Here is a 19,412-nt window from a genome sequence, read left to right as displayed (position 1 = left end):
GGGAACGAGAAAGCATCGCCCATGCTCCTCGGCTGGGGGAACATGCTGGCGAACCTTTGGCACTTCGAATTCGTCGCCGTCGCGAAGAGATCGATTTGGGGTTCGCCCCATCGTCGGAAGAGTCGATCCACTTGATCCTGGCGTAGTTCCCACTCGTGGCATGAGCGCAGCTCCCTGCTGAATGAGTCGGCGATCGTGTTCACCCTTGAGGGGCGTAGAAAACTCTGAAACGGATCCCTGTTGATCGGATGTAGAAACGGTGGAGCTTGAGGCTCTATTTAACCGAAAAAAGAGAAAAATCTCCTGAAAAAAGCGCGAAAACGCAGCAAAAGCTCGAGAGCTACAGCACAAGGACTCCCAACACTTGAACGTGCAGTAAAATGGATGGCTGCCAGAGGCGGGGCTTAGGGAGAGGGCAGTCATTGGCTGGGGGCAGTATGACCCAGAGACCAGTGATTGGTTACTACTAAGAAAGACAGATCAGAAACGAAACTGATACTGATTTTTTTCTATACCGAGGATTCCCGGCCTGACGGGAAATATTCATGAGCATGTGAATCCATGCCAGACCCCATGCTGGAGAAACATCATTACATAGTAACTTTTAAGCAGAGAGACCATAGTTTTCCATCAACTCCTTAAGAGGTGTGAGATTCCAACAACGTGCAAAATCATATGGTCCTTATTACTCCATAAAACAATACATGTTGTAAGGGTAAATCACCAACTTAGCAAGGAGACCAGATTCACAGAACAATAATCTCTTTATCTTCTTACCAATGTAGAATGTTTGCAAATGGTGCATTCAAGTTGTATTACTTCCAAACTGCAGGGCTTTAATTTAATTTGCATTAGTTCTTTAAATCATTATTCCTCATAATTCATGCAAATAACTGTTTCCACCACATAAATCTATCCATTCATGGTTTGGGGTCCATGGGTTGAGGATCTCAGAAATAAATGAAACTCTTCCTGCCTTTCCAAAGTAATTAAATGCTTTCCTGTGGAGTCTTTGAAAGAATACAAATCTACCAAAAATATGGTGTATGCAATACACTCCTAACCACATTCCTGTCAAAAAAGAACTCAATGGATTTTACATATGTGAAAACACTGGTTACATGATGCATTTGAAATGTAATAATACCTGATAATTGTAAGTTGGCTGCTGATATCCTACTGGAATTTGCTGAATTATTACTGGTGGAGAACTCTGGTATGGATATGCCTGGATTTAAAGACAAAAAGTTATAGCCAATAATAATGATGTATACAAATTGTGACTTCAATCACAGCTCTGCAGTTCACCAAGACTGCATTTCATTCCCACACTTTTACTCAGCACATTAAACAGAATGCTTGTTTTGCCATTTCCAACTATATGAACAAATACATACGCTAGTTATCTATGACAATGGAGCACTAAACTTTCTTGGGGATGCATGCAACTACTCTTTTAATATCTGATCTATTAAAGGTTGGATTCCTAATTACATGGAAGAACAATGCATATTTGTACGTGCCCCTACAATGAATGCACTATCATTCCAGTATCATATTCACTCCATTGGATCCCATTTTTGACTGAATGATGCTCTTCCTGATTAAAGTAGTAATTTCCAAAGGACCAACTAGCTATTCTATCAATTTCAAACATCCAACAGACAATCACAATAGCTAAACGTTTTAGGTAAAAGCAATGCTGGCAAGCAGCAACACCAGAAGAATGTTGTCCATCGAAACAAGAAAGTAACCCTTTTTTCACTTTCAGGCGGTATGTGCAGATAATCATTCTTGAAACCATTCCTACAACTGTGTCAACCTTAGTGGAAATTTCAGATAATTACAAAACAGACCTTAACTACAAACATTGCATTACACTTCAATATTAACACAATAGTGAGCAGATGTGAGTGCTTCTAGAAGGTAGACTTACAAATCTCTTTGAAACCCAGTATTTGTATTTTTATTTATTTCTGTAGTGCTTGAGGCTTAATCGCTTCACAGAATAATCAAAGGATGGTACACAAGTATTCAGATATAAACATTAAACCAACATATCCATGAGTACAAAGATAAGTCTTGAGTCAAGTTTTGAAGAAAGGAAATGAAGATATAGAGAGTAGAGAGAGAGGAAGTGAATTACAATTTTTAGGGGCCTGCAAAGCAAAAGATCAACAACCAGACACGGCGGGGGGGATGTGTCACGGGTGCCGAGGAAGTCTTAGTTACTTACCTGTAACTGTATTTCTCCAGCATTGGTATCTTTCATAGATTCAGATGCTTGAATATTCCCCGTCGTCAGACTGGGAATCCTCGGTGATAAATTTAATAATAATTTTTTTTTTTTTTTTTTTTTTTTAAATATACACACATTGCTACCTAGCAGTGCATGTACATAGCCCATTATGGCCTATGAGACATTTCATTGTGTAGTCCCTCCACCTCACTTTGGTCCCTTATGGCCCCAGCCAATGAGGTGGCAGGGCTTAAGCTCCGCCCCCGGCAGCCATCTTTAGATTTTGAACCGTAGAGATTACAGTATGATGGGTGCCGAGCATAGAAGCAGCCTCTCAGGGGAGGCGGGCAGGCGCATGTGAATCTATGAAAGATACCAATGCTGGAGAAATACAGTTACAGGTAAGTAACTAAGACTTCTCCAGCATTGGATCTTTCATAGATTCAGATGCTTGAATAGAATACCAAGCAGTTAAAACATGCCACCATTATATATGGGATACATTACTCACCGTAATCGTATTTCTGATGCTTGTATCTGCTTAGATTCACATGCTGTGCATAGGCCGACATCTAGTGGAAGCTGCGGAGTATTACAGTTTGTTTTTCGAATGTCGAAAATGGGCGTCGACACAGGCGTGCCAGTAATACTATCCCTAGTGTGACGTCCACTGTACCCAAGATCCCTCACGCGTGTAGGATCCTCAGATTGTATTTTTTCTGACATGAGGAAGCATGAGGAGTAGCGTGAGTACAGATAATCCAAGCAGATAGACAGAAAAGGTAAGACTACAAGCAATCATGCGCCTTCTCTCGGAGGGGAGGAAGGGTGGGTCGCATGTGAATCTAAGCAGATACAAGCATCAGAAATACGATTACGGTGAGTAATGTATCCCTTCTGAGGCTTGTGGAATCTGCTTAGATCACATGCTGTGCATAGATTAGCGAGCAGTACCAGAAGAAGGAGGTGGGATGTGAGAAGGGTCATGAGCAAACAGGTGTCTTAGAACCGCTTGTCCCACTTGTGTATCTGTCTTGGAATGAGTGTCAATGCAGTAATGCTGAGTAAAAGTGTGAATAGAGCTCCAAGTAGCCGCTTTGCAAATGGTGTCGAGGGGAACATTTGCAATGAAAGCCAGAGTGGCACCAATGCCTCTAGTAGAGTGGGCCCTTGGCGTAAAAGGCAGAGTCTTGTCAGAAAGAGAGTAACACAGCTGTATACAGTTGATAATCCACTTCGAGATAGCGCCCTTAGAGACGCGATCCCCCTCTCTGCCTGTAGCTACGGAGACAAACAGTTGATCTGTTTTCCTTAGCGGTCTGGTTTTATTTACATAGTATAGGACCGCCCTACGCACATCTAGGGTGTGTAGTTTCACCTCAGCCGAGCTTTGCGGGTTCTGGAAGAAAGCCGGAAGCTCGATGGACTGGTTTACATGGAACTTGGATATGAATTTAGGTGAGAACCTAGGGTGTGTGCGTAAAACCAGTTTGTCCTTGTGGATAGTAAAGAAAGGATCCTGCACTGACAGAGCCTGAATTTCACTGACCCTTCTTATGGAGGTAATGGCTACTAAGAAGGCCGTTTTATAAGTCAGGTGTTTGAGACTACTTTTATGCATGGGTTCGAATGGGGGTCCCATGAGCTTAGCTAGCACCACGTTGAGGTCCCATCCTGGCGGTGGGTTCGAAATAGGAGGGTGAAGTCTCTTTACTCCTTCCATGAAGGCTTTAACCACTGGTACTTTCCACCACGAGACCTTGTTATGGGATGTGGTGTAAGCCGAGAGGGCTGCCAGGTGTACTTTCAGCGAGTTAAAAACCAACCCTGCATCCAGCAGGTGGAGCATGTATGTCACAACGTTGGAAGGAGTGCAATCAACCGGGTTGATTTGTTTATTCTGTCACCAGATAACGAATCTTTTCCACTTATCAAAGTAACAGTGCCTTGTATTTGGTTTCCTGGACTCCTTTAGAATGTCCATACACCTCTGTGGTAATTTGAGATGTCCAAACTCTATGACTTCAGGAGCCATGCTGCTAGGTTCATAGAGTTGGGTTCCTGATGCACTGTTTGACCCTGTTGCTGGGACAGTAGGTTGTACCAGGCTGGGAGTCTGATGGGTTCGCACACCGCCATCCTGCGTAGGTGTGGAAACCATGGTTGTCTCGCCCACATGGGAGCAACTAGGATGAGCGTCATAGATTCCTTGTTCATCTTGTACACCACCTTCCTGATGAGAGGAGTTGGTGGAAAAGCGTACGCAAACATCCCTGACCAGTTCATCCACAGGGCATTCCCTTGGGAGTCCGGCTGGGGGAACCTGGATGCAAATCCTGGGCATTGTTTGTTTTCGCTTGTGGCGAATAGGTCTATAGTGGGGAAACCCCACTGAGAGAAGAGATCTTCTACTACGTCTCTGTGAAGGACCCATTCGTGTTCTTCTGGGAGGGAGTTTCTGCTTAGAGCATCCGCTAGGGAATTGAGCTCCCCTGGAACATGTTGCGATGACAGGAAGATGTTCCGTCTGAGTGCCCATATCCATATTTTCTGGGCAAGCTTGGACAGATTTGGCGAACGAGTCCCCCCTTGCTTGTTTAGATAGAACATGGCTGTCGTGCTGTCCGTCCTGATCTGCACCGACAAGTTCAGTAGATGGGGCTCGAACGCCCTTAGCGCTCGGAATACTGCCAGAAGCTCTAGCAGATTGATGTGGTTCTTGGCTACTGAGTGAGACCAGAGACCCTGAGCTGTGTGGTGGAGATGGTGAGCTCCCCACCCAGTCAGGCATGCATCTGTAGTCACCACGGCTTGTACTTCGGGATCGTAAAAGGGTTTCCCCTTTGCGAGATTTTCTCTTGTCCACCAGTGTAGGCTCTGTACGAGTGTTGGCGAAACGACCACTAGATCGTCCCAATGACCACTTGCCTGAGACCACTGTTTCGCCAACCATTCCTGCATGGGACGCATGCGCAGACGCGCGTGGGGGACCAGGTAAATGCATGACGCCATCATGCCCAGTAACCGCATAGCTTTGCGTACTGTTATCTGTTGACCTGACTGATAATGCGGAATTTGCAGAAGTATATTCCGAATTCTCTCTTCCGAAGGGAAGGTCAATCCTTTCTGAGTATCTAGGATAGCTCCTAGAAACTGTTTTGAGGTGCTTGGCACCAGACTTGACTTTTTCTCGTTGATGGAGAAGCCTAATTCGTGGAGGAGGTCGATAGTCCTCTGAATGTTTGACCTGCAAATTCCTGGGGTTTCCCCCGTTATGAGCCAGTCGTCCAGATAAGGGTACACCGGGATTGCTTCCCTGCGTAGGTGTGCAGCCGCCACCGCCAGTACCTTGGTGAATACCCTTGGTGCTGAAGCTATCCCGAAGGGCAGTACCTTGAATTGGTAGTGGCGACTGTCCACCTTGAAGCGCAAGTACTTTTTGTGCGCTGGGAGCATGGAAATATGAAAATAAGCATCTTTCATATCCAAGGTTGCCATGTAATCCCCCTTTTTTAGGAGGGGGATTACCTCTTGTAGCGTGGTCATACGGAATTTTTGGGGCTTGACATATTTGTTGGCAGGCCGTAAGTCCAATACTGGGCGCATTGTCAAATCTTTCTTTGGCACAAGGAAGTAAGTTGAATAGATACCCTTGTTTACCTGGTGTCCTGGGACGAGTTCTATCGCGTCCTTTTCTAGCAGAATGGCGATCTCCTCGAGAAGGATCCTTTGATGCTCTAGGGAGTGCACTCTTTGTCGTGGAGGATGATTCCGGGGACGCTGCAGTAGTTCTATACAATATCCTGCGGATACTGTTGACAGCACCCATCTGTCTGAGGTGATCCCTTCCCAAGCCTGGGTGAAGGTGGAAATGCGTCCCCCTACTGGGGTTGCGTGGCAAGGGACCCTGAACTGAGCGTCACTGTTTTGGTGGAGGCGTGCCACCGCCCTTGTTGGGGCTGCCTCTGCCTCTTCCACGACCTCTCTTGTTACCCCTGCCGTAACTCTGGGTAGACTGCTGGTTGTTATTCCATTGTGTACCTTGTCCCTGGGCATAGTTGCCTCTTTGTGAATTTTGGCCGCGTGGGCGACGAAAATTATTGTTCCCCCTCTGGTTAGGGGGTTTGTTGGTAAGCTGGCCAAGGGATTTGAGAGTCTCATATTCATCTTTGGCATTTTTAAGTGCGTCTTCGACCGCTTTCCCAAACAATAGGTCGGGTTCCACTGGCTTGTCTATTAAAGAAGCCTGGGTTTCTGTCTTGAATCCCGACTGCCGTAACCACGCATGTCTCTTGATAACAGTACCTTCTGCTATCAATCTCCCTGCGTTGTCAGCGGCGTCGAAAGTTGCTTTTAAAATGCAACCAGACACGGCTCTCCCCTCTGCCGAGATCCGAGCCAGCTGGCCCTTAAACGGTTCTGGAGCAGAGGCAATGAGCGCCGCGACTTCTTCCCATTGATGGCAATTGTAACTAGCCAACAGGGTGGTGGAATTCGCAATCCTTGCTTGGTAGGCGGACGTTGAGGCTACCTTTCTGCCAAACCCGTAAAGTTTTTTGCTCTCCTTGTCGGGAGGAGCTTCTGATGAAGATAAGGGCGTGCCAGCCCTCTTTCTAGTGTTGGTCACCACTAGGGAATCTGGTTTAAGATGTCCCTTTATATACAGAGGGTCAGACTGGGCTGCCCGGAAAATCTTTTCAATTCTGGGGTTGACAGCTCTGGTGAGGTTAGGATTCACCAGGGAAGGATCTATTCTTCGTTGGATGGATTTGAGGATAGGGATGGTCTGAGCGACCGGTCTTCTCTCTCCTACAAACTCCTCCGCGAAGTCCCTTTCCTCCTGTACACCGTGGGTGTCGATGTGGAAGTGTTCCGCTGCTCGAGCGAGAACCTCGTTAAGGAGGGGCTGGTTATCCACTGGAGAGTCAGTAACTGGGGCTTCGCTTTGTACTGGGGAATCTACTCTGTAAATTTCCTGCTCATCTTCTCCCTCCTCCAGGTCCTCATCCTCTGCATAGTAATCTGTCCCGGTTTGTTCTTCCATAATTGCAAACTCCTGGTCCTCTTCAGGGAAAACTTGTCCCTGATAACTGGGGAGTGGAGTAGAATATGGAGTGGAGTAAGGCTGAACCTCGAAGGGTTCAGGTCTTTCGACCCGGGGCTTTTTACTTAGCGGGATAGGATCGGAGGAGCCTGAGGGTGTGGCCCCTTGAGGGTTATATGAAAGAAAGTGTTCTGGGTTCTTATCATAAAAATCAGCCAAGGAAGACATCCTAGACATAACCCTGTCTATGTCTTCACTGGACCATTCCCTGGAACAGGGTATTACTTTAGCAGGTGATTTATTTTCAAGGGTAGACTTGTGTTTGCTTGTCTGCTTAGGCTTTACAGGGGTGGAAGGCTGTGCTTTCCGCTGTTTCCCCCCTTCTCCGTGCGTGGAAAAATGTTTTCCCTGTCCCTTGGGGGCCCCAGAGACTTTCGACGCCTGGCGTCGAGGGTCTGGAAAGGTATCTGTGTGCTTTGGGCGTGGGGCCTCACTGGTGTTAACCGCGGTCTCGGTATCTTGGAGCGCGGCCTGGGGGTGGAAGTCGTCTTCGTCTCCCGACGATCGAACTTCCGTTAGTGTGTGTAGCGAGGCACTCTTGGCAAGAGTGGATGATTGCCTTGCGTCGTGAGGCGATCTCGATCGAGAGCGCCCAGAGGACACCGAGTCGGACCGTTCTTTTTGTGCCTCTTTCCGGGAAGTCGACGTCGTCGAGGTCCGGTTGGTCTTAGTGTGTTTAGTGTGTGTTAGGTGTGTAGCGCTTGCGTCGCCGGGGGTCTTCCCCATAGCCGCCTTGCCGGACGACCTTCCGAGGTCGGGGACCTGCGCTCGTCGGCTGTCTTTCGACGCCGTAATGCCCTCGCCGTCCGAAAGTACGGCGTCGCTGCCATCGCTGAAGGCGCCCTCCGCTGCCATGGCCTCCTGCCTGGCGTGGTGGGCCCAACGCTTTGTCGAACGGTCCTTAAGTGTCTTAGGTTTAAACCTACTACACGCTCTGCAGTTCGCTTCGGGGTGATCCCTCGGCAAGCAGAGATTGCACGTGGCGTGCCTGTCGACCCAAGGGTATTTGCGATTGCACTTGGGGCAGAATTGAAAAGGGGTACCCTCCATACGCACCTTAAGGCAGCGGGCTGCTAAGTGTAGGAATATATATAAATGTAACTATATATCAAGAGTGAAGAGTATGTACCACCCCCCACTCTCCCTACTTGTAAGGGCCGAGGCCAGCGGCCTACTAGGCCCGGGCCGAGGCCAGCGGCCTACCGAGGCCCAGATCCGTCGTGCAGCAGTCGACGGTCGATGACTTCTCCAGCCGTCGTCGAGGTTGAGGGTCGACGTTGGGGTGGGGAAGGGAATGAATAAGAATTAAAATTATAATAACAGCAAAAGTATGGCTAAGGCCAGGGAACTCCGCAAGATGCTTCCGACCAGTATGGCGGAAAAAAACAATCTGAGGATCCTACACGCGTGAGGGATCTTGGGTACAGTGGACGTCACACTAGGGATAGTATTACTGGCACGCCTGTGTCGACGCCCATTTTCGACTTTCGAAAAACAAACTGTAATACTCCGCAGCTTCCACTAGATGTCGGCCTATGCACAGCATGTGATCTAAGCAGATTCCACAAGCCTCAGAAATATATATATGCATAAATACAGAAAAAACATATTTCTGATCAAACCTTTACCATGCAGCAACACAACGGTTACATACTTCGGGAAAGGTGGGAAAGGAGGCTGGTCCTACCTTATACAAAGAGATGGCGGAGCACTGCCTGTCCAACTGCAGCTTCTTTGTTGGTATCTTCAGTCAGGCAGTAGTGTTTGGCGAAAGTATGCAGAGTGCTCCACGTGGCGGCTCTGCATATGTCCTTCAATGCCACCCCTGCGTGGAATGCTGTTGACGCCGCCCTTCCTCTGGTGGAGTGCGCAGACGGCGGTCTAGTTAAAGGGTCGCCTTTCAACTGATGGCAGTGGGTGATGCAGGACGATACCCAGCGTGCCAGACTTTGTTTAGATATATGCTGACCCTTGGTACGGCCAGAGAAAGAAATGAATAGCCGGTTTGAGGAGCGGAACTCCTTGGTTCTTTGCAAGTAAAACTTCAACACTCTAGCAACGTCTAGAGAATGTAATGTTCTTTCCGCTTCAGAAGCGTGATTCTGGAAAAAGGTTGGTAAAACAATGCGCTCAGTGAACGACATCTCCGAAAGTACCTTGGGGAGGAACTTCGGGTGAGGCCTTAAGATGACGCGGTCCTTCTGGAACAAAGTAAACGGGGGTTAAGAAGACAAAGCTTGTAACTCACTGATCCTTCTGGCTGATGTGATGGCTATCAGGAAAGATGTCTTCCAGGACAAGAATTTCATTTCGCATCTGTGTATGGGTTCGAAGGGAGGTTGCATGAGGGCTGTTAAGACGGTGTTGAGGCTCCAGTCCGGAACTGGTGTAGGTGGATAAGTACGCATCAGTTCTTTTAGGAAGATTTTAACCGCTGGTAAGGAAAGTAAGGCTTGCGTCTCCGCGGTTACTGTGTAAGCCGCTATGGCTGACAGATGGACCTTGATAGAGGACAGTGAGAGCCCTGACGTAGCCAGGTGCCACAAGTAGGGCAGAATCTGATTAACCGAGGCCGTGAGGGGATCGATTGCAGAGGTCTCGCACCATTTGGTAAACCTGGTCCATTTCCTGGTGCAGGTGACTTGCGTGGACGGGGCTCTAGCGGCCCTGATGATATCCCAGCATTCTGATGGTAACTTTAGGTGCATCAGTTTGCGCTGCTCAGGAACCATGCTTTGAGAGACAGGCTCCTCGGGTCGTGGTGGAGGACCTTGCGGTTCTGTTGTGTCAGTAGATATTGATGTGTCTTGAGACGAATCTGGGGTTGACAGGATAGATGCCTCAGCGTCGGGTACCAGACTTGCCGTGCCCAATCCGGTGCAAATAGTATCAAAGAACAATCCTGTTCTTTTACCCTGCGAAGTACCCTCGACATGAGGGGAATGGGTGGGAAGGCATAGAGGAACTTCCCCGACCAATTCACTGAGAACGTGTCTCCCAGTGATTGGTGCTCCGGGTATCTTGAAGCAAATCTCTTGCATTTTTTGTTGTTCCTGGTGGCAAAAAGGTCGATCTGCGGATGGCCCCATAAGGCAAATATCCGTTGGGTTTCTTTTTCGTCCAGCTCCCACTCGTGGGACGCTGTGTATTCTCTGCTTAGCCTGTCCGCTAGGACATTGTCCACTCCTGGAAGATGCTCTGCCCTGATCTGCACCCCGTAGTGCAAGGCCCATGCCCAAAGCTGTGGGGCTTCTTGCGACAGGATCTGTGACCTCGTGCCTCCCTGCTTGTTTGTATAGTGCATGGAGGTCGTGTTGTCTGTCTGGTCTGTAAGAACTTGACCAGCTATCACCGGTAGGAAGGCTTTCAGCGCCAACCTTACGGCCCTGAGCTCTAACACGTTGATGTGGAGCTGGGACTCTTGTGTCGACCAAGAGCCCTTGGTTTGGAGGTCCGCAAGATGAGCGCCCCAACCTGATAAGGAAGCGTCCGTCCTCAGCAGAAGGGGCGATGTCGGTGCTTGAAACGGCATCCCCTGCAGAAGATTCCTCAGAACATTCCACCATCGAAGGGCCTTGTGCAACGTCGATGGAATCTGGACAATGTCTTCCCAGCCTCCGAAAGCTCGTTTCCATTGGTGGTCCAGAGCTTCCTGCACAGGTCTCATGCGAAGCCTGCAGTTCGGTATGAGGAATATGCATGATGACATCATGCCCAATAGGGATTTGTAAGAGCGTACGGATGTTGTCTCTTTCTGTAGGAAGTTCGAAGTTGAGCGTAGAATCGCTGCTATTCTTTCTGCGGATGGCCTCACTCTGGGAATGCTGGTATCGAGTTCGGCTCCCAGGAAGAGAGCTACCTTGCTGGGAACGGGGCAGGACTTTGTCTGGTTTATGGAGAAACCTAACTCTTTTAGGAGGTTGACAGTCCTCGACACTGCCGAGCGAGCCTTTGCAGCGGAACTTGCCTTTATCAGCCAATCGTCCAGGTATGGAAAAACGTCCGTTCCTGCCCTCCTGAGACTTGCCGCTACCGGCGCCAAGCATTTTGTGAAAACTCTCGGAGCCGATTTTAGCCCGAACGGGAGCACTTGAAACTGAAAGTGAAGCTCTCCCACCGTGAACCTGAGGAACTACCTGTGCGCTGGATGGATCGGTATATGGAAGTATGCGTCCTCCAAGTCTAAAGTGGCTAAGAAGTCGTGCTTGTTTAACCAAGGTAGCACCCCTTGTAAAGCTACCATCTTGAATGTTATGCGCTTGATAAATTTGTTGAGTGCCCTCAGGTCCAAGATGGGTCTCCATTGACCGTTTTTCTTTCTGACGAGGAAGAATCGGGAGTAGAAACCTTTTCCCCTCTGAGAATAAGGAACTGGTTCTACTGCTGCCTTCTGGAGCAGTTTTTGCACTTCGGACATGACCTGTCTTAGCATATGCACTCTGCGAGATGTTGGAGGCAGGGAAGGAGGTTGGTCCAGAAATTCTAAGGTGTGACCCTTTCGGATCACCTGTAACACCCATTTGTCTGATGTAATTGATTGCCAGCGCTGGAATAACTGGCTCACCCTTCCCCCCCACCGGGGTGTGGTGAAGAGGGGAAAAAAATTGGTCGTCAGTTTTGCTTGCCTTGTGACTTCCCTTGGGCGGAGCCACGTCTGCCTCTATGGGCGTATCTGTTGGATGACTGATATTTATTGTCTTGGTACGTGCCGCCTTGTGCTTTTTGACCATACGAGGAACGACCGTATCCTCTGAACTTGGAAGATGAGCCTCTAAAGGGACGAAAAGACCGATGGTCCTTACTTTTGTCCTTTAAAGAACTGATGGCTCCGGCTGTGTCCGTGTCTGTCTTGATTCCCTTCAAATGATCGTCTATCTTCTTTCCAAAGAGATCTTGTCCATCAAACGGCATGTCTAATATCTGCGCCTGGACTTCAGGTCTAAAGTTCGTAGCCTTCATCCAGGCCTGCCTTCTGAGCACTGTACCGTGCGCCATCTGCCTGAAGCCTGATTCGGCCACATCAACCGCTGCGTCGATCATGTGATCCGATGTTGCTTCACCATCCGCGATTATCGATTTTGCCTCCTCCTGGAGCTCTGGTGGTAATTGTTTCGCCAATTTAGACATGCGGAGCCAAAGCTCGCGATCGAACCTTGAGGTCATGGCCAGCGCATTGCCCGCTCTGATTGTAAGCGATGCAGAAGATGATACTTTCCTGCCCATGGCTTCCAGTTTACGTCGGTCCTTATCCGGTGGTGCCGACAACGGTGAGGAGGGGTTGGCGAGTTTCTTTCTGGCCGCCACTGTGATAACCGAGTCCGGTTTCGTATGACCTCTCAAACAAAGAGGTGCCGAATCCGGAGCTTTATATTTCTTTTCTGGCCTGGACACCAGCGCCGGAGTCGATAAGGGTGTGGATAGGATCTTGGATCCGGAATCCCAGATGGTATCGAGGAGAGGAATAGTGGTCACTATCCTCCTTCGTTTGTCCCTGTGCTCATAGAGCACTGATTTTCTTTCCTCAGAAGAAACCTGAATTTTAAACAATTCTGCGGCTTTACCTATAATGGTGTGGAAAGAGACGAGATCATTCGGCGGTGAGGCCTTGCCCGGCGAGTCTCTCCTCCGGGGCTTCTCGACTACGTAGTCATCCCACTCACTGGATGCGTCTGGCTCCTGTGTTATTTCTCCTTCTTCTGGTTCCGAGAATTCTCTAAAAGGATCCTCCTGCCAGTCTGATACCGAGATGGTGGACTGTACCATAGTAGTGTCCACATCCGGAGATCGCGGTCTGTGCGATGACTGTGGCGACGGGACTCTTGTAGGTGAAGCACTGTGGGTGCTGCTCCTTGGTCTTCGAGCAGGTTCCGGTGATCTCATCCGTTTTTGCGGTCTACTCCTGTGAGGAGAACAACCAGATGTGCCTGGAATCGAAGATGACTCTCTAGGAATAATTCCTGATTCTATGGGATCAATCGGGATTTGCTTCTCCTTTTGCCGCCTGTAAAATTCTTCTACAATCCTCTGCACGGATAACATGAGTATCGGGTCATGAGGGTATTCGGATTCTCCCGTGGACGGTTGCCAAGGAGGGCTGTATTGTTTCGGTAAGGGACCGGTGGACTCTTCCATCACTTCCGCATCAGAGAATTCTTCCTGAAGAATTACATCCGGAAGTTCTGCCATGTGACCCAAAGGTGAAAATTGCTGTACCAGTGATTCAGTCTCAGTATTCTTCTCAATGACATTGCTTTCAATGACAGGAGTTTCAAATGTGGAAGGCAGCAATTCCTCCGTAACTGCCGAAATTTGTGGTGCTAAGGGGTTATGGAGATGCTATCTTCGTCGACAAGCATCCCGAATGAGATTTCGTCGACGACTGAGATTTTCCTGTCGACGAGGGCTTCGCCGTCGACGACTGAGGTTTTCCCGTCGACGAGGGCTTCGCCGTCGACGACTGAGGTTTTCCCGTCGACGAGGGCTTCGCCGTCGACGACTGAGGTTTTCCCGTCGACGAGTGAGGTTTTCCCGTCGGCGAGGGCTTCACCGTCGACGAGAGCTTCTTTGACGAATGTGGAATGCGTTCCATGGACGACTGCGTCATGGATGAATGCTTCGTGGACGAGTGGTGTTTCTTGCTCGTCGACGATTGCTTCGCGGTCGACGTGTCCGATGACGATGATCTTATTGTCGACGATGTCTTAAGCGTGGTCGTCGCTGTTTTCATCGACGGTATGGCCGATGACGGGCCTTTACCTTTCCCTTCATTCGTGGGCGGTTTCCCCGCCGACGACTGCCCCCCCCCCCCGTTTTTTGCAAACTCCTCCTTACCTCTGGAGGCAGATTTTGCTGACTTTTTCTGGCTTGGTAAGTCAACTGGAGGCAGAAAAGGTATCAATTCCAGCTTCCTCTTTTTTGACTTGGGAGAGGAACTCCTTTCCACTGAAGAGTCCCTTCTCTTTGAAGTTTGTCTCTCAGATGGAGTGCCTAATTGGACAGGAGCTGTTCTGACAGACTCTTCGTCCGAAGATTGATCCCTGGATTCCAGGTAAGAAAGGAGTCTTCTATGCCTGTCATGAAGGGTCTTGGTGGAAAAGGTTCTACAAATCTCGCATTTTTTAATGTCATGTGGGTACAGACAATAAATGCAATGCTCGTGGGGTTCTTTGTTGTAAACCAATTTCTTTTTGCACCTCGTGCAGTCCCTAAACAGAAAAGGCTTCCTGACAGCCTGAGGTGCCTCCATTTTTGAAGAGAAGTTCAGTCGACGATTTTGAGAGGAAAACAACAAGTTTTGTCTCCCAGGTTAATTGGAAACAAAGCCCCTGAGAAGGGGAACAAAATGGAATATATTTACCAAATATATTCCACACAAAAGTAGAAAGAATTTGAAAAAGCTCAAGAGAGCTTGAGGATTCCCTGTGTTTGTTAGACTGCGGTGAAAAATCTAAAGATGGCTGCAGGGGGCAGAGCTTAAGCCCTGCCACCTCATTGGCTGGGGCCATAAGGGACCAAAGTGAGGTGGAGGGACTACACAATGAAATGGCTCATAGGCCATAACGGGCTATGTACATGCACTGCTAGGTAGCAATGTAGCAATGTGTGTATATTTTTTTTTTTTTAAAAAAAACTTTATTATTAAATTTATCACCGAGGATTCCCAGTCTGACGACGGGGAATATTCAAGCATCTGAATCTATGAAAGATCCAATGCTGGAGAACAGTTATTAGAAAGTAAGATTGTGAACGTTAAGAATGTGAAGGATAATAGAAGATCAAGGAAGTGGTGGGAAGGGACCAAGCCCATCTCGTCCCCTAGGCGCCTCAAGGTAAGACAGGCCCCATTGACAGCATGACAATAAATCAGTGGGGATGAGGAAATCTGGATAGGCCCAAGCACTGATGAGAGAGACCAACAGGCTGACTTTTCTACAGAAACCCTTCTTTGTTTTAAGGTTGTTACCATTATGTTAGTTCTAAAAATATCCCCTGCAAGACCATGAGACAGAGCTGGGCACCTTGATGTATTGTTATCACAAACAGACCAAGGTAGGCCTCCAATGCCGACACAGCTAAACATGTGTTATAGCCCCTACAACTGCCCAGTCCCAAAACCTTGGAATTCCAAGGCATCAGTTGACCCCACACCACCGGCCATAAAGCAATCAACCATAAAGATCGAAGAGTATGGCCATCCCACCTAAAAGTTCTAATGACATGGTTTGCAGTGCAAGGTACAGGGAGGGATGAATTAAAGTTCAAAAGCGAGGGTGATTCCAAGGTGGTGGCCGGCAGGGATTAGACGTGTCGGCAGTGTGCTCCCGAGCCCCGTACTGGATTTCAGCGGTCCACCACCCTGCTAATATCTGACAAACCCCTGAAAAAGTAGCTTTGAGGCTCCTGGAGTGCCCCTGAGGAGGCGGTGAGGGGCAGAGAGGGAGAACATTGCCCCCCCAGCTGTGCGTGCTCCCCGGGTCGGGTTGGCTTGAGGAGGGAGAAGAGAGCCTGCCCGACAGAGCGAAAGGCCGGATTCGGGGGGCCGGGCAGAGGAGGAGGCTCTTGTTGGGCACTACTGCACGAGTCCGGATCAGAAGCAGCGCTCCGAGCGAAGTTGGAGGAGCGGACCACAACACGCTGCCGGTGTGAGGAGAGCGGAGGGGCCCAGCTGCTACGCGCGGGCACCCGCACCCACAGAAGGGGGGGGAGGAGCAGCGCAGCCCCTGCGGGATCAGGGCCGCGGCTCGAAGGTCTGGCGATGGAGTTGAGGCGGAGTGCTACGGGGAGTCGAGGACCTTGCGAAGCGGCTTGTGGAGGGGCAAGCGGGTCCTCGGCCACCAGGAGTACGGAGCGAGAAGCAGAAGCTGCTCCTTCGGCAATGCGGCCCGGGCTCCAAACGTTCTGGGCCGCCCACTGAGGAACAAGGGGTGGACGCTGGAGCGGGGAGGCACAGCAGACGGCAGACCCTGTGGCTCTCCAGTAATCAGGCCCCAATCAAGGCACCACTGGGGCGTTGTAATCCTGCGAGGCCCATTAAGTGAATCTATAAGTATCAGGGGCAGAAGAGGGGTCGGCAGGGCAGCGCAGGCCTGCTGGAGGCCCGGCACGAGAACGCAGGCCCCAGTAGAGATATCTTGGTAGAGGACTGGCACCAGCAAGTGAACAGGAAGCAAGAGGAAAGAAACCGGCTGAGCCTTTCCCTGCATGCAAGGGACTGAACTGATGGCCTCACGAAATAAAGGGAAGTGTGGAAAGTCAGGGCAGCACCTGAGGGATACCCAAGGCACCCTCCACTCTCGGTGGCCGGTACTGGATATGGCAGAAGGCTCAGAGGGCAGCGGCGAAAGGACAGGGGAGACCAGAAGAGCCAGAGGAGCCCACTCCGGTCACGAGAGAGGACTTCCTGGGGGAGATTCAAGCGCTTCAAACTAATTTGGCTAAGACATTCCAGGAGCAATTTCAGCTTATGCGCACGGATTTGAATGAAGCCCTCGGGGAGATTAAGCGGGACCTTAGGCAACTAGGCTAAAGAACAGATCAACTGGAAAGGGGTCTCCAGGAAATGGAAAAGGAAACTACCGCTAACAGTGAGGCCATACAGCGCATTAACGTGGCGACCCAAAACCTGGAGATGCAAAGACGAGGTAAGAGCAACCATAATGGCACTACCCCGTTGCAAGGCCCCGGGTCCGGAAGGCTATGCAGCGTATTTTTATACAACATACTCCCATCTGCTGGTTCCGCATTTAACACAACTATTTAACTCCTTTGGGCCCAGAGGTAGCATTACCCCCTCGATGGAAGAGCCTAAAATAACACTCGTACATAAAGTGGGTAAGGATCCTGAAGATTGCACATCGTATCGACCTATTGCCCACATAAACACGGGGGCAAAAATCTGCACTAAAATATTGGCGAAGCAGCTGGAAAAGTACTTACCCTTGCTGGTCCATCAGGACCAGACAAAGTTTGAGATAGGGAGGCAGACTGCTGACAATATCAGGCGGGTGGCCCACATGGTGGAGAAAACACAGAAGACTCTGGCGATCCTTTTAGCGTTAAAAAGCGTTTGATCGTGTGAAGTGGTCGTTCCCGTTTCAGGTTATGGAAAATGGGTATGGCTACACACATTTGGTGGGACTGCCCCCGTATTAGGCCTTTCTGGCGTGAAATTGCATGTGCTCAGTCCAAGGCTTACGGGGAGGGAAGCAGTCAGGACCCCCAGGAGATCTTGCTGGGGAAGCGGGCATTTGGGCGTGAAGGGGAGAGGAGAGGGAGCACCAAGGTAAAAGTGGTATTTACCTTGGCAGCAATGGCCCTAATTGCACAGAAATGGAAGAGCCCAACGATACCTACAGAGCAAGACTGGTTAAGAAAAATGTGGGACATTGTTTCGCTGGAATTGGCAACATATGCGGCGGATAAGTTGGGGAGTTTCTCAGCTGATTGGGGTGAGATGCTGGATTACGTGAAAGGGGAGTTTAGGGAACAATGGCGCTCCCAAAGACTAAAGCTACTGGACATTCATGGTTAAGCTGCTGGAAGGGGGCCAATAGGAAAGAAGGACCTCCGGGCGCTACGACCGAAGTTGAGGGGAGGTTGTAGGGGGGTGGTGTCTAGTTGATGATGCTTTGGTTTGTTTATATGTTGAAATTAATAAAAAGAAGTTATAAAAAAAAAGCGAGGGTGAAAGCCTCGGGAGAGGATGACGCGATCGTGAATGAGTGAAGTATGTGTGGGTCAACTCAACCTCGAAACTCCACATGTGCCAGTCCTCGAGCCTGCCAGGTGCACTGTATAATGATAAGAGTAGCACTGTTCACAAATGTTGCTAATTGCTTCTTTCGCCCTTGGTTTCTTGCAGACTATGAGCCCAGCAGAACCCACGTGATGGTGGAAGACGGATGGACTGGGCTGGGATGGAACCAATGACCTGGCATCCCCTATGGAGCAGGTTGACCATGTGTAGGGTTGCACCAACCAGCCACACAAGTTTTCACTGTATACGATGACGTCACATGTGAGCATGCATGCTCCTCTGAGCCACTGATCGAGTATTTGTGCTCCTCTGAGCCACTGATCTGAGTATACAGCAACCCATCCGGCCGCACGTGTGCACTGAGAAGAAGCCTGGTCTTCCACTCCTCTGGTTCCCATTCTTCGTGTTCTTTGATGCCACCAGCTCCACCTTCCAGATGCGGCACCCGTGTCCCGCATACCAGGATAACTGCTTGAATACTCAAGAAATCGTGGCCTGTATCTGTGACAGTCCTGTAGCATACTCATCTCAAGACGCCACTAGATAAAATAAGATACCCAGACACATTTGGTTTTATGCTAGCAGCACTTTCCAACGTCCTGAAGACAGTTCAGAGCATCACATTCCAGTGTCACTATGAGAACATGATGCAAGCATCATTATCCGAACCAGAAACACTAGTTTTTTGTGTCAACAGTAGATATGTACTGCTAATGTATTGTACTCATAATGTGAATACATTTTTTTTCAGTATCTATTGTTCTTTATGTTCATATAGCTAGTTTATAATTATATCTAGCTTCATGTAGGTTTTTTGCACCTCCTGCACGTCAAAGAGAGGGGTAGCCATTGACTCTCGGTTGTTCTTTTCTAATACTCCCTCACCCTCCTGAGTGAGGCACCCCGATAACAGAAAAGAGGGTTTTGCCCCATTTCTTCTACTCCTCTTCTCGGTTGGCCATGTAAAGGTCATCCCTTTTGTATCCCGACCATGTGGATGCATTTGTGAGGTAGGATCACCTGGGTGGAGGAGACTTGGGCAGAGGACGTCCTTAGGTGAGACATGGTGTACCCCATTTCCATCTGTAATGAACCCTCTATCCCTCAAGCCTTTGTAGGCTATTGTCAACACTTTCACTGCTCCTCCTCCCAAACGGTCACCAAGAAACACCAGCTTAATAACGGAACGAGGAAGAGACCAACTTCTAAGGCACATCATCATTTTGTTAATGCAAACACATAACCTTATTTTAGTAAGGAACAAGTTACTTACCTGTAACTGTTGTTCTCCAGCATGGGTCTGGCATGGATTC

The 19,412-nt window shown here is 49.2% G+C and overlaps 1 protein-coding gene across 2 annotated transcripts in view; it reads right to left on the bottom strand.

Moving 5' to 3' along the window:
• Window positions 1–19,412, bottom strand: part of DAZL (deleted in azoospermia like) — an 890,646-nt gene that overhangs the window by 488,613 nt on the left and 382,621 nt on the right. For both annotated transcript variants that reach the window (XM_069646760.1, XM_069646761.1), the window contains exon 7: window positions 1,148–1,228. In XM_069646760.1, coding sequence (XP_069502861.1) covers window positions 1,148–1,228 — 81 coding nt within the window. The remainder of the gene's footprint in view (window positions 1–1,147; window positions 1,229–19,412) is intronic.

Source organism: Ambystoma mexicanum, chromosome 2q, assembly GCF_040938575.1.
Source record: "Ambystoma mexicanum isolate Mex_15411 chromosome 2q, UKY_AmexF1_1, whole genome shotgun sequence".
NCBI classification, from domain to species: Eukaryota; Metazoa; Chordata; class Amphibia; order Caudata; family Ambystomatidae; genus Ambystoma; species Ambystoma mexicanum.
The sequence above is the reverse complement of the archived record's forward strand: the minus strand, read 5'-3'. Positions and strand labels throughout refer to the sequence as shown.